General features: G+C 36.7%; 1 protein-coding gene across 4 annotated transcripts in view; it reads right to left on the bottom strand.

Moving 5' to 3' along the window:
- Positions 1–16,411, bottom strand: part of DOCK7 (dedicator of cytokinesis 7) — a 225,551-nt gene that overhangs the window by 187,295 nt on the left and 21,845 nt on the right. For all 4 annotated transcript variants that reach the window (XM_047788826.1, XM_047788828.1, XM_047788827.1 and 1 more), the window contains exon 2: positions 10,715–10,820. In XM_047788826.1, the coding sequence (XP_047644782.1) occupies positions 10,715–10,820 (106 nt within the window). The remainder of the gene's footprint in view (positions 1–10,714; positions 10,821–16,411) is intronic.

The raw sequence follows: 16,411 nt of genomic DNA, 5'->3' as shown, positions 1-16,411 counted from the left end.
ACAAGGATTTTAAAACTTTAAGAAAAATTATTTTTAAAAATATATATTCTACTTATTATTTGTAAAACATCAATAAATGCAATCATATGTATCCTTGTTCAAAGAGAGAGGAAGATTTCGGCCACAAAGAAAGGAAAGCCATATGAAGACACAGCAAAAAGAGATTTCAAGATCCTGGCCTTAAACATAGAAGTTATGTAGCCATATGCAGCCACCAGAATCTAGAAGAGGCAAAAAACTGATAATGAAGGGAGCCTCTGAGAGAGTATGACCTAGCCAAAACCTTGATTTCTGCCCACTGATATTCATCCCAGACTTATGAACTCCAGCACTGTGAAAGAATACACTTATAGGAATTCCCGTCATGGCTCAGTGGTTAACAAATCCAACTAGGAACCATGAGGTTGCGGGTTCGATCCCTGGCCTTGCTCTGTGGGTTGAGGATCCGGCATTGCCGTGAGCTGTGGTGTGGGTAGCAGACGCAGCTCGGATCCCTCGTTGCTGTGGCTCTGGTATAGGCCAGTGGCTACAGCTCCGATAGGACCCCTAGCCTGGGAACCTCCATATGCCGCGGGTGTGGCCCAAGAAATAGCAAAAAAAAAAAAAAAAAAAAAGAATACACTTATACCAGCCATAAGAAACTAATACACAGACCCTTTTAAAAGTATTATTAGCAATAATAGAATGCTTGTGGTATTCCTTAGCCAAGGTGAAACTATACTCTTTAAGAATACTCTATTTCCAGTCTAATTCAAAAAAGAAAAAACTATTCATGCAAAACTATGAAAGATTATACTGTGCAGTTGTGGATGTGCAGGGAAGAATGTGTTATTTCTCAAGATATTCAGCCTGGTAAAAACACTGAGACCTACCTACTGTGCAGGCAAGTATGCATTACTACAAAGAAGGTGCTTTAACCTCTACTTCTTTAGACTGAATAACTAGGTAGAGCAACAACATTTTAAAGACATTAAGTACAGTACAGAGATCTTGTCATGGCACAGTGGAAACAAATCTGACTAGAAACCCACAAGGTTGCAGGTTAGATCCCTGGCCTTGTTCAGTGGGTTAAAGATCTGGCATTGCCATGAGCTATGGTGTAGGTCGCAGATGCAGCTTGGATCCCACATTGCTGTGGCTGTGGCATAGGCCAGCAGCTGTAGCTCTGATTAGACCCCTAGCCTAGGAACCGCCATGTGCCGTGGGTGTGGCCCTAAAAAGCAAAAAATAAAAAATAAAAAAATAAAGATATTAAGGTAATGAATATCATATCATAAACACTTAAAAGACAGTAGCCATTATTATCATTATGTGTTTTCTCATTTAAACCTCTTCCAAACCCTGTAAGTTAGAGATAATTATTATTTCAATTCTATAAATAAAGGCAATTATGCTCAAATAAGTTAACTTCTGAAAATAAAATAGCCACAAAATGATAGAGCAAAATTTTAAACTGGTCTTCAAGCTCTACAATTCATGATTTTCTCTCATACGCATTCTATCTTATCTAGTCTACCAAGTACATGATATGTACTATCATGACGTCCTTAGTAGCATTCCCGATTCATCAGGGAAGGGAAATCTTTTTCAACAATTGTTGCTGGAAAAAACTGGATATCTTTATGGGGGGAAAATTTATCTCAATCCTTCCATCAGAACATGTACAAAAATTAAATTAAGATGGACCATAGACATAAACATCAATACTAAACCTATAAAGCTGCTAAAAAAGAAATATAAGAGAATATCTATCTTCAAAATTTTGGAGTAGTCAAAAGCTTTTCAGCCACGTCACAGGAAAGGGATAATCATAAAAGAAAATTTGATATATCAAAAGACCGTTAAGATCTTGTTGAATAAACAACAAGGTCCTAATGCAAAGTGCAGGGAACTATATTCAATATCCTGTGATAAACCATAATGGAAAAGAATATATATATATATAGTGTGTGTGTACAACTGAGTCATTTTGCTGTGTAGCAAAAATTAACACAACATTGTAAATCAACTACACTTCAATAAAATTAAAAAGAAAAAAAGACAAGAAAATGAATAGGCAAAACACACTCAGAGAAATTATTTACAAAATATATTTAAAAAAGGGCTGGCATCTAGAATATATAAAGGCATCCCACACATCATCAAAACAAACCACCCACACAAATAAATGGGCAGGGGTGGGCTGGAGTTGGTAAGACATTCACAAAGGGAGATAGAAGAATGTCCTGTTAGCATATGAAAAAGTGTTCAACATCAAAAGTCATAAGGAAGTATTTCCACTCCTAGGAAGATGGACTAGATATACTTTATTCTTCCCACTAATTACAACTACAAACCCTATACATTATGTATAAAATAAACACAAGAAGGCTCTGAACAGTGGAGAGAAAAAGGCAGACCAACAGGGACCTGAGGACCCAAGGAATAGCACAACAGTGAGTTATCTAAAATTTCTTTTTGCCTTATATGTTCCAGACTTGATTCTATAGAAGCCTACAACCCAAAAACACCAAGGAACACAGGAAAAACAAACAAACACACACAACAAAAGCATGCTCCTCCCAGCTCAAGGACCAAGAGAGCAGCAGCCTAGCAAAATAGAAAACTGTTAGATAATAACCACCCTACTCCAGCCAAATGTCACATGAAAAACTTTAATCCCACCCATATCCATACCAATAAAGGCCAAATGAGGGGGCCTGACTTCACATTCACCAAAAAACAAGCCATTCCAATACTCCCCACCAGCATGACGTCAGAGTAGGGAGCTGAAGTTTTCGTTATCTGCTGGAAGGTAATGAGTGCCCCACCCACCCCCACAGAATCAGTGGGGATGATATAGGAATCTGGATATCCATTCCTACGCAGTGGTAACAAGGAACTCCTTCCCCTTGCTGCTGTAACAGTTTCAGATGAGGTCTGTATATAATTTAATATCTATAGGGTAAAGAGACATAAAGTACACAGGATTGCAACACTTCACTCGACCCTGTTAAAAATGTCAAAGTAGTAATGTGATAGGTTATGTATACGTAATAACTTAAGCAATCACTAAAAAGGCTATACAAAGATAAGCACTCAACAAACTATAGATAAATCAAAATAGAATTCTAAAAAAATGTTCAGGTAACCTAAAGGAAGACAGAAAAAAAGAAACTAGAGAAACAAGAGGCAAAGAGAACAAACAAAAATAAAATGGCTGATTAGAGCCCTAGCAGAATGATGGTAACATTAAATGTAAATGGTCTACAGACACCACTATAAAGATAAGAACTTGGCAGAATGGATTGAAAACCATTATGTACCTATATGGTACACAAAAACTCATTTAAATAAGACAATATAGGAAACTGAAAATAGAAGGGTGGAAAAAGATATACCACATGTATATTAATCAAAAGAAAGCAGAAGTGGCTATATTAATACCAGTAAAGTATTCTGACTTCAGTGCAAAAAAAGGCACTGATAAAGAGGAACATTACCCGATGATAACAGCTATGATCTGTAGCAATCTTAAATGTGCATGTAATACACAAAAGTTATAAACTATGTGAAGCAAAAACTGATAGAACTGAAAGCAGAAATAAGATATATCTACAGTTACATTTGATTTGGAGACCTCATCAAGACCACTCTCTCTCTCTCAACAACTCAAAAGAAAACCAGACAGAAAACCAACAAGGACATGGTGAAATTCAACAGTACCATCAGCCAACAGGATCTAATTGACATTTATAGAAGAGTTCACCCAATGACAACAAAGGCCCAAAAAGTCAATACCAGGATAGACTATATCCTGAACCCTAAAATAAACCTCCACAAATTTAAAAGAACTGAAATCAGAGTGTAATCTCTGACCTTAATGAAATCAAACTAGAAATTAGCAACAGAAAGCTAAGAGCAAAACCTCTAAGCACTAGGAAACTAAACACAATTCCAAATAATCCATGAGTCATAGAAGTCTAAATAGTCAAATTTTAAAATTATATTGAACTAAATGAAAATACATTAACAAAATTAGTAGGATGAGGAAAATGCAAATCAATAACACAAGATACTACTTCACACCCATTATGATGGCTATTACCAAAAAATGGAAAATAACAAGTGTAGGAGAGGATATAGAGAAATTGGAAATCTTAGGCACTGCTGGTAGGACTATAAAATGGAACAGCTGCTGTGGAAAACAATTTGGTAGTTCTGAAAAAAAACAATTACCAAAACATACAGAATTATCATATGATCCACCAGTGCCACTTCCAGTACATACACTTAAAAATAGAGATTCAAACAGATATTTGCACACTCATGTTCACAGCAGCATCATTATCAACAGCCAGAAGGTGAAAACAAACCAATGTCCATCAACAGATGAATGGATAAACAAAATGTGTTACACACATACAATGGCATATTATTCAGCCTTAAAAAATGAAATTCCAACACAATGCTACAACAAGGATGAATCTTGAAGACATGCTGAGTGAAACAAGCCAAACACAAAAAGACAAATAGCATATTATTCCACTTATATGAGGTAAATATAATAGACACATTGAGAGAGCCAGGAAATAGATTAGAGGTTACTGGGGGTTGGGAGGACAGGGTAATATGAATATTGTTTAATGAATATAGAGTTTCAGTTTGGGCTAATTGAAAAGTTCCTGGAGTTCCCTTATGGTGCAACAGATTAAGTAAAGATCAAGCATTGTCACTACAGGGGCTCAGACAGCTGCTGTGGTGCAGGTTTGATCCCTGGCCCAGGAACTTCCACATGCCATAGGTGTGGCCAAAGGAAAGGAAAGAAAAAAGAAAAGTTCTGGAAATGGATAGTGATGATGGATAGCAGTGATAGTTGCACAACAGTGTGAATGTACTTAATGCCACTGGACTATACACTTAAGAATGGTTAAAGGGGAGTTCCCTGGTGGCCTAGCAATTAAGGACTCGGTGTTGACACTGCTATGGCTCAGGTTTGATCCCTGGCAACTTCCACATGCTGAGGGTGCAGCTAAAAAAAAAAGAAAAGAAAAGAAAAGAAAGAAATGGTTAAACTGATAATTTTTCTTTTTTTTTGGTTTTTTGCTTTTTAGGGCCACACTCATGGCATATGGAGGTTCCCAGGCTACAGATCAAATCAGAGCTACAGCTGCCAGCCTACACCACAGCCACAGCAACAACAGATCTGAGCCATGTCTGCAACCTACACCACAGCTCACAGCAACACCAGATCCTTAACCCACTGAGTGAGGCCAGGGAATGAACCCTCAACCTCATGGTTCCTAGTCAGATTCATTTCCGCTGCACCACAATGGGAACTCCAGAATTTTATTTTATTTTTTTTTTGCAATAAATTTTATGTGATGTATAATTTACAACATAAAATTTAAATGAGCATTTTTTTAAAAACTTTGTAAGTCAATGCCTATCCACCTAACCATTATTTCTGGGGCAATACATCATTTTTTAGTATTCAAATTGTCACAAATGAATACTCAATGAAAACAATGACAAAAGCTGGGAGTCCTCATGTATGTCTAATTCAAAAGTGACCTTTCTTCAAAGAAGGACAAACCATACCAAGAGTTAAGAGTTAGGGTATGGGAGAAAGCCTAAAAAAACACTAAATCATAGGTATGATATATGATCTTGTTTTCCAAACTCACACAGAAAGCCAATGGCTTTCTAGGTGTAATATTAGCTAGACTTGGAGCAAGGAAATAAATTTATTTTTACAACAATTGTCTCCATTCTCTCTTATTTCCATCAGAGAAAACTGCCTAGGTTAGTTGTGGGATGTAAGGATAAGCTGCTTACAACTATAAATTATTTTGCAAGACTCCAAAGAAAGATCCTGTACTTACAGATACAAAGGAAGAAATTGCAACATGATTATATAACAGAGTGTGACTGGGCAGTAATGACAACAAGAAGCACAGGCAATGTGAGGCACTATCTTACTTCAACTATCACTGCCCTGGAATTTTGACTGATGTGTTTAATGTTAAGATCTCTTTCAATCCCTTCTAGTGTGCTATCAAAATTCTGATATTTGATTAGTGGTTATTCTGGGCCAGAGGGAAGAGGGATAAAAGGGTAATAGACAAAGTTTCTTTCTAAGGCGATAATGATGTTTTTAATTGACTGTTGTGATGGTTGCACATACATTAAATCCACTGAATTGTAAATTAAGTGGGTGAATTGTATGGTATGTCAAATAAATCTGAAAAAAAAAAATTTCTGGGGAAAAAAAAAAAAAGAGTTTAACCAGAATCCAATCAGATACAGGAAATACAGAAGATAGAGAAACAAGTCTACCAGGAAGAAATTTCAGAAAAGTTGAACCAGAATCTAATCAGTTACAGGAAATACAGGAGATAGAGAAACAAGTCTATAAGGAAGTAAAGATAAAATCCAAAAAAGCAAGAAATTCTGTAAGACAACTAATCCAATTTCCTCAACAAGTCAATGGCATAAAAACAAAGTTAAAAGTTGGGGGAGGGAGTAGTATTCCATTCTTCATACATTCATCTGTTGATGGACACTTAAGTTGCTTCCATATCTTGGCTACTGTGAATAACTGTTACGAACACTGGAGTGCATGTATCTTATCAAATCAGTGTTTTGGTTTTCTTTGGATAAATACCTAGAAGCAGAACTGCTGGGTCACATGGTAGTTCTACTTTCAGTTTTTTGAGGAACCTCTGTACTGTTTTCCACAGGGGCTGCACCACTTTACATTCCCACCAATGAGGCACAAAGGTTCCCTTTTCTCCCCATCTTCCCAGTGCTTGTTATCTCTTGCCTTCTTGATAATACCATTCTAACATGTGTGAGGTAATATCTTACTGCAGTTTTAATTTGCATTTCCCTCTTAGTGATGTTAAGCACCTTTTCATGTATCTGTTGGTCATTTGGATGACTTTTTTGGAAAAATGTCTATTCTGCCCAGTTCTTCTGCCCATTTTTTTAATTGGATTGTTTGTCTTTGTTATTGAGTTGTACAAGTTCTTTATATATTTTGGCTATTAACCCCTTATCTGATATTTGATTTGCAAAATGTTTTTCTCCCATAGCTTGCTTGCCTTTTCATTTTGTTAATTGTTTCTTTTGCTATGAAAAAGCTTTTAAAATGTGATGTAATCCCAATTTGTTGCTTTTTGCTTTTGGTGTTTGTACCTTTGGAGCCATAAAAAAAAAAATCATCTCTAAGACCAGTATTAAGGAATTTCTTCTCTACATTTTCTTCTAAGAGTTTTACAGTATCAGGTCTTATGGTTAAGACTTTGATCCATTTCATGGTAATTTTTGTGAGTGGTGTTAGATAAAGGACCAAATCCATTGCTCTGCATGTTTTTATCTAGTTTTCCCAACATGATTTGTTGAAGACACTACCCTTTCCCCACTGGATGTTCTTGCCTTCCTTGTAGAGTATTAGCTGACCATATAAGCAATGGCATGGATGGATTTGGGGGGTATCATTTTTAGTGAAATAAGTCAGACAGAGAGACAAATATTTTACAATATCACTTATATGTGGAATCTAGAAAATGAAACAAATTAACGAATATAACAAAAGAGAAACAGACACAGAATAAACTAACCAGCTACCAGTTGGGTAGGGGGGGTAGCAAGATGGGGATAGAAATTTTAAGAGGTACAAATTAGTGTGTATAAAAGAAATATGTTACAAGGATATACTGTATAGCAAAGGCAAAGTAGCCAGTATTTCATAATAGGTATGAACTGAGTACAACCTTTAAAAAGAATGAAATACTGTGCTATACAACTGAAACTTATTTAATATTGTGAATCAGCCATACTTCAATTTAAAAAAAAAAAAAAGGTTAGAGGAGGGAGAAACAGTCCCCCCCTTTTAAACATAAGTGATCTAAGATCAAAATCTATCTGTGGATTTTGTTTGATCCCAATTTGAATAAACCAACCACAAAAAGATATGTGCAAAATAATTGAGAAAATTTAACATCCACTGGATATTAGATGATACCTAGAACTACGTACAGCTAATTTTGTTAAGAGTGATAACAGCATTGAGGTTAAATTTTAAGATGTCAATGTTTATACTATGCTGTGTATGTTTGAAGATTTCCATAATTTAAAAACAACTTCTTCAGAGAGAGTACAAGAAGACAAGTTGATGTCAGCCAACTCTGACAACCCCTGGAAATAATTTTGTTGCAAAGAAGAGCAAAGAAATATTGGAGGTTGGAGACCGATGAGAAAGTGGGACAAAAAAGCAGGATTTTTTTAAAGTGGGAGAAATAATAGCATGTTCATATACTGATGGGAATGATCCAATAGAGAGAAAAAGTGATTATATAAAAAAGAAGGGAGGGAGTTCCCATCGTGGCTCAGTGGTTAACAAATCCGACTAGGAACCATGAGGTTGCAGGTTCAATCCCTGGCCTCGCTCAGTGGGCTGAAGATCTAGTGTTGCTGTGAGCTGTGGTGTAGGTCGAAGATGCGGCTCGGATCCCGCATTGCTGTGGCTCTGGTGTAGGCTGGAGGCTACAGCTCCAATTCGACCCCTAGCCTGGGAACCTCCATATGCCACAGGTGCAGCGCTAGAAATAACAAAAAAAAAAAGAAAGACAAAAAAGAAGGGAGAATTCCAAAGTACTGTATTTGGGTGATTGAGAGAAGGTGGGATCTAGTTTGCTAGCGGTTATCTACGGTAACTGCAGATAAATAGGCAACATGAGTACAGATGATGAAAGTTGAATACACAAGGTGGTAAGAATATGTAGAAGTCCCTTCTGACTACTCAATTTTCTCAGTGAAAGAGGAACTCAAATCATCCTAAGAATGAAAGAGAAACGAGCAATTAGAGTTTTAAAGAAAGAGTAGGAGGCATGAAATGAGTCAACTAAAATGGTGGGAGAATGAAGAGACTGGCAATGTTAAAGCCTTCATGAGTTAGTGGTCATAAATTTAAAGTGAGACCAATCAATGGGACTGTGTTTTCCTCCAGCCACACTCAGCTACACGAGTACACGTATGAAGTAAATAGGCAGAAGGCTGGAGTTAAAAAGCACTGAGATTTTGCCACTGGCATGAGAAGTTAAAGAAGTCAGGGGTACATACAAGAGAGTAATTATAATGATCAACAATGAATTTAAGTTTGGTTAAGACGAGAAAAGAGGACATCAAGGGGTGAGAGACAGAAAAAATTTAGTAGGATCAAGTATCGTCGGTCCAAGTGGGGTTGAAGGACAGTTGGAGTCAGAGAACCAGAACGAGAGATCAAGAAAGATAAGAAGTGGTAGTGAGAGAACAAGAGGCATAAAACTGAGATTACAATTATTCAAAACAACTAAGTCTGGGGTATGACTATGGGAGTGAATAGTTAAGGTGTAACACAGGATACAGGAAATCATTAGAAAGGAGGAGGTCAAGACACGGAGAGGGTATTAGAAGACTCATCCCCATGGACACGGACGTCACCAAGAAATCTATACATTCTAAAATTTCTCCAATCAACATGTTGATGTTGCTAAAAATAAACTCCATGTTTTAAAATTCCAGTAACACAAACATTAGTAACAAACATGTCATTAAAAGCCAATCAGGAGTTCCCGTCGTGGCTCAGTGGTTAATGAATCCGACTGGGAACCATTAGGTTGCAGGTTCAATCCCTGGCCTTGCTCGGTGGGTTGGGGATCCAGCGTTGCCATGAGCTGCGGTGTGGGCTGCAGACACAGCTTGGATCCCGCGTTGCTGTGGCTCTGGCGTAGGCCAGTGGCTACAGCTCCGATTCGACCCCTGGCCTAGGAACCTCCATATGCCGTGGGAGCGGCCCAAGAAATGGCAAAAAGACAAAGCAAAAAAAAGAAAAAGAAAAAGGGTGATGGTCACACAACCATGAATATATTACAAGCCATTGGACTGTATGCTTTAAGTGGATGAATGATAGGGTATATGATTTATACCTCAATAAAAAAAAAAATCATGGAAAAAAAAAAAAAGCCAATCAAACTATTAGGCTCTGGCACACACTGTTTGTTCAACAATCAGTACCGTTTCATAGCTAAATGAAAAGTGTTCACATAACTTTACCCAAGTCATTCTTAACTACTTTTTTAGTTTTTGACAAATGGAGATATGTTTTTAATTAATATTCCTGCTATAACTAATAAGTATCAATTTTCATCAAAAGTGATTATCCTCATGCCAATCTCTCTGATAAGAAAGCATCCATTTATGTCTCTGATACTGGCTTAAAGCGGTAACTATATATAACTATGCATCTCTCTCACCCTCTGTGTGTGTGTGTGTGTGTGTGTGTGTGTGCATGCATACATATTCCTTTCTATTAAAGGAGATAGATAATAATGCAAATCTACATAATTATTTAATAATTATTTTAATACCTATTACCTATTATTTCTAGAATAGCTTCCTAAATTTTCATATGATGAATCACCTGGGGTCTGGGATATTCTAATTGTAAAATTCCAGAGTTGACTAAATCCTGAATATAAAGTTTCAAAACTGACTAGGAAATTAATACTTCTATAACACGTCCTAATGCTCCCCTAACTCAAATTTCAGGAAAGAGTAAGTTAGCAACAAGTAAGGTTGTTAGGGAGACTAGTGACAGAACCCAATCTCCTGGCTCTGATTATTCCACTCTTTGTGGATGGCCTTCTTGGAGTACAAGAGTAACATGCCACATTTTAAATATGCTACTTACTGTGGTGTGATGGGATATATTGCCAACAATGTTGAGGTTTTTGAGCAGCTGGGGAGAACCACTGTACTGTCCAGAGATCTGCTTCCTTACTTCAGCAGCCACAGTTCTACAGCAAAACAAAGCAAATACATTCTTTTTAAAAAGAAGACAACCTAGTTTAAAATAAGAGAAAGCTGAGTTCCTGTTTTGGCCCAATGGTAACAAACCTGACTAGTATCCATGAGGTCATAGGTTCAATCCCTGACCTTGCTCAGTAGGTTAAGGATCCAGCATTGCCATGAGCTGTCGTGTGGGTCGCAGATGTGGCTTGGATCTCGCATTGCTGCGGCTATGGTGTTGGCTGGCAGCTACAGCTCCGATTTGACCCCTAGCCTGGGAACTTGCATGTACAACACATGCAGCCCTTAAAAGCAAATAAATAAGTAAATAACAGAAAGCTAAGTGTATTAAAAATTCATGTAATAACAATAAAACCTCAGCATATCAATAAGGCTATAAAAGTATAAGATAGTTTGGTAAATACTGCCTGTAGTTACAGTAGAACATCTTTATAATGCTGACGCAGAGTACAAGAACGAAAGTCAACTTACATAAGGCTTTTCTTTTTTTTTTTTGGTTGAACCTGAGACATATGGAAGTTCCTGGGCCAGGGACTGAACCCATGCAACAGCAGTGACAATGGTGAATCCATAACCCATTGAGCCACCAGAGAACTCCTAATTCTAAAATACTTCATAAACAAATCAACAAACTGCAAAAATTAGGAAGAAAAACACTCTTCTTTTCTTTCTATTATTACTAGCTCATTTATTTCCCAGAAAACTATTCTCTGTTTCTACTTAATTAAAAAAATGTCTTTATACTCTGGCATGAATAGCTTTCCATAATCTGACCCTAATCACCTTTTCAGCCTTATATACCCTTTCCCAAATTCTTCTAAATGAACATGAATTGCTTTCTAGAATGCTGTTTCTCTCCTATATCAACAAATTTGACTCTTAACTAGTTTTATAAGGTAAAACTAAAATGACAAAAACTTCCATACAAATTTCTTGACCCCCAATAGCTGAATGTAATACCACCCTTCTTTAAAACTCTTTGAGCATTTATTACAACTTGACATTTTCCTCCTTCCTAATTTTTTCCACATTTAGGCATGCCCTATATAAACAGAGGCGGCAGTCTCATTCATTGCTGTTTTCCCTAAAATATTTAGCATGTGGCACGTATAAACATGGAAATGAAATACCTATGAAATATATGGTGTTCCTGAATTTATTGACAAATGGAGTAAATCATAAAGGCATTACCATAAATAACTCGACCAAACAAGTATTTATTTGAGTCAGGATTAGAGTCTAGAAACTCCATGATTTCAAATTGGTTGTTGACCCTTGGAAGCATACTAGTATTTCTAACTTGCTTAAAAGAGTGGTTTTAAGACATAGAACTAAGCGCAACAAATTTAAAAGTATAGAATAATATAGAAATTATTTCAAGCATGTTCCCTGACCACAATGGCATGAAACTAGAAATCAACTATAGGAAAAGATTTCTATAGTTGAGAAAAAACTGACTACATAGGGACTAAACAATATGCTACAAAAAAACAAATGGGTCAACAAGATCAAAAGCCAAATTTAAAAATGCCTCAAGACAAATGACAATGAAAACACAACCATCCAAAATTTATGGGATGCCACAAAAGCGTTCTAAGAAGGAAGTTCACAGCAATACAGGTCTTCCTCAAAAGAGAAGAAAAATCTCAAATCGAAAGCTTAACCTACCACCTAAAAGAATTAGAAAAAAGAACAAACAAAACCTAAAGTCAGCAGAAGGAAGGAAATCATAAAGATCAGAGGAGAAATCAATAAAATAGGGATTAAAAAAAAAACAGCAGGAAAAAAATCAATAAAACCAAGAGCTGGTTCTTTGAAAGGGTAAATGAAATTGACAAACCTCTGGCCAGACTCACCAAGAAGAAGGGAGAGAGAACCCAAATAAAATAAGAAATGAAGAAGAAGAAAAATCACAATGGATACTACAGAAATACCAAAAGCCATAAAAGAATACTACAAATAATTGCATGCCAACAAATTTGACAAACTAGAAGAAATGGACATATAGAACACCAAAACTGAATCGAGAAGAAATAGATCATTTGAACAGACCCATCACTAGAAATAAAATTAAAAATGTAATAAAAACACTCCCTACAAATAAAAGTCCAGGACCAGAGGGCTTCTCAAGCAAATTCTACCAAACATATAAAGATAAACTTATACCCATCCTTCTTAAATGTTAAAAAAAAAGACTGAAGGAGTTCCCGTCATGGCGCAGTGGTTAACGAATCCGACTAGGAACCATGAGGTTGTGGGTTCGGTCCCTGCCCTTGCTCAGTGGGTTAACGATCCGGCGTTGCCGTGAGCTGTGGTGTAGGTTGCAGACGCGGCTCGGATCCCGCGTTGCTGTGGCTCTGGTGTAGACTAGTGGCTACAGCTCCGATTCGACCCCTAGCCTGGGAACCTCCATATGCCACGGGAGCGACCCAAGAAATAGCAAAAAGACAAAAAAAAAAAAAAAGACTGAAGAAGAAGGAATACTCCATCACCCTAATACCAAAATCAGAAAAATATACTACTAAAAAAAATTATAAGCCAATATCTTTGATGCATATAAATGCAAAAATTCTCAACAAAAATTTACCCAACTAAGTCCAACAACATATAAAAAAGATCATACACCACAACCGAGTGGGATTTGCCCCAAGTTCACAAGGATGGTTCAACAAACTCAAATCAGTTAATGTCAAACACCACGTTAACAAAAGAAAAGTCAAAAACCACATGATCATCTCAATAGATGCAGAAAAAGCATTTGACAAAATCCAACATCCATTCATGATAAAAACTCTTACCAGAGTGGGTATAGAGGGAACATAACATAATAAAAGCCATTTATGACAAACCCACAGCCAATATAATACTCAACAGAGAAAAGCTGAAAGCCTTCTCACTAAGATCTGGATCAATACAAGGATGTCCACTCTTTCCACTTTTTTCAATATAGAAGTCCTAGCCATGGCAATCAGACAAACTAAAGAAATAAAAGGTATCCAAAATGGAAGAAAAGAGGTAAAACTGTCACTATATGCAGTATCACTACATGATACAATATACAGAAAGCCTTAAAAGATGCCACACAAAAAGTACTTGAACTGATCAATGAATTCAGCAAAGCAGCAGGATATAAAATTAACATTCAGAAACTGGTTGCACTTCTGTATACTAACAATGAAATATTGAAAAGGAGTATAAAAATATAATAATTTTTTTTTTGTCTTTTTAGGACCACACCCCTAGGCATATGGAGGTTCCCAGGCTAGGGTTTGAATAGGAGATGCAGGTGCTGGCCTACACCACAGCCATAGCAATGCCAGAGCCAAGCCACATCTGCGACCTACACCAGAGCTCATGGCAACACTGGATCCTTAACCCACTGAGCAAGGCCAGGGGCTGAACCTGCATCCTCATGGATACTAGTCAAATTTTTTCTGCTGAGCCACAACAGGAACTCCAAAATATAAAATACCTTTTAAAATTGCACCCCCCCAAAAAAAATTAAATACCTACGAATAAAACTAACCAAGGAGGTGAAAGACATATGCTGAGAACTATAAAACATTATCAAGGAGATTAAAGACGATTCAAAGAAATGGAAAGGTATTCCACGCTCCTGGATTGGAAGAATTAATAGTTTAAAATGGCCATATTACCCAAAGCAATCTACAGATTCAATGCAATCCCTATCAAATTACCCATGACATTTTTCGCAGAACTAGAACAAACAATCCAAAAATACCTAGAGAACCATAAAAGACCCAGAATTGCCAAAGCAATCCTGAGGAACAAAAACCAAGCAGGAGGCATAACTCTCCCAGCTACAGTAATCAAGGCAGTGTGGTACTGGTACCAAAACAGACATACAGACCAACAGAACAGAATAGAGAGCCCAGAAATAAACCCAGACACCTACAATCAATTAATCTTCAACAAAGGAGACAAGAACATGAAATGGGGAAAAGACAGTCTCTTCAGCATGTAGTGCTAGACGGCTACATATAAGTCAATGATATTAGAAGACACCCTCACACCATACACAAAAATAAACTCAAAATGGCTTGAAGACTTAAACATAAGACAAGACATCATAAAACTCCTAGAAGAGAACATAGGCAAAACATTCTCTGACATCAATTGTACAAATGTTTTCTTAAGTCAGTCTCCCAAGGCGATAGAAATAAAAACAAAAATAAACCAATGGACCTAATCAAATTTTACAAGCTTGTGCACAGCAAAGGAAACCATTAAATAAATAAATAAATAAATAAATAAGTAACTTGCAGAATGGGACAAAATAGTTGCAAACCGACAAGGGGTTGATCTCCACAATATACAAACTCTTCATACAACCCAACAGCCAAAAAACAAAAACAAATAAACAATCCAATTGAAAAATGGGCAGAAGACCTAAATAGACATTTCTCCAAAGAAAACATATAGATGGCCAACAGGCACATGAAAAAATGCTCAACATCACTAATTATTAGAGAAATGCAAATCAAAACTACAATGAGGTACCACCTCACACCCATCAGAATGGTCATTAACAAGTCAACAAATATATTCTGGAGAGAGTGTGGAGAAAAGAGAACCCCCCTGCACTGCAGGTAGAAATGTAAATTGGTACAACTGTTATAGAAAAACAGTATGGAGGTTCCTCAGAAAACTAAATATAGAGCTATCATATCACCCAGCAATCCCATTCCTGGGCATCTATCCAGATAAAACTTTCATTCAAAAAGATATATGCACCCTTGTGTTCACTGCAGCACTATTCACAATAGCCAAGACATGGAAACAACCTAAATGCCCATCAATAGAGGAATGGCTTAAGAAGATGTGGTATATATACACAATGGACTACTGCTCAGCCATCAGAAGAACAAAATAATGCCATTTGCAGCAACATGATGGAACTAGAGGTTTTCTACTAAGTGAAGTAAGTCTGAAAGAAAAAGACAAATACCATATGATATCACACATACGTGGAATCTAAAATATGGCAGAGATGAACATACCTACAGAACAGACATAGACACAGAGACATGGAAAGCAGACTTGTGGTTCCCAAGGGGGAGGGAAAAGGAGTGGGATGGACTGGGAGTTAGTAGATGCAAACCATTATACTTAGAATAGATAAGCAATGAGGTCCAGTTGTATAACACAGGGAACTATATCCAATGACTTGTGGTATAATATGATGGAAGTTAATATGAGAAAAATGAATGTGTGTATATATACATATGTGTGTGTATGACTGAGTCACTCTGCTGTACAGCAGAAATTGAGAACACTGTAAATCAATTACAATAAAAAATGTAAAAATAAATATTTCTAAAACTAAAATATTTCAGACATTCAAATGACTCTATGGCTCATTAATCCCTATATTCCTTAGATGTCACAAAATTTTTAAACCAAAACATTCACGTCTTAAATCCAGTAACTAAATAACTTTTTCACATTAATAACATTTTTACTAAGTAAAAAAATTTAACTCAAGAACAGAAAATAAAGAAGAATCCCCTGATGGTCTACTGGTTAGGATTCTATGCTTTCACCACTGCCACCCAAG

This window comes from Phacochoerus africanus, chromosome 8 (genome assembly GCF_016906955.1).
Source record: "Phacochoerus africanus isolate WHEZ1 chromosome 8, ROS_Pafr_v1, whole genome shotgun sequence".
Lineage (NCBI taxonomy): Eukaryota > Metazoa > Chordata > Mammalia > Artiodactyla > Suidae > Phacochoerus > Phacochoerus africanus.
This window is presented reverse-complemented; position numbering and strand designations above follow the sequence as displayed.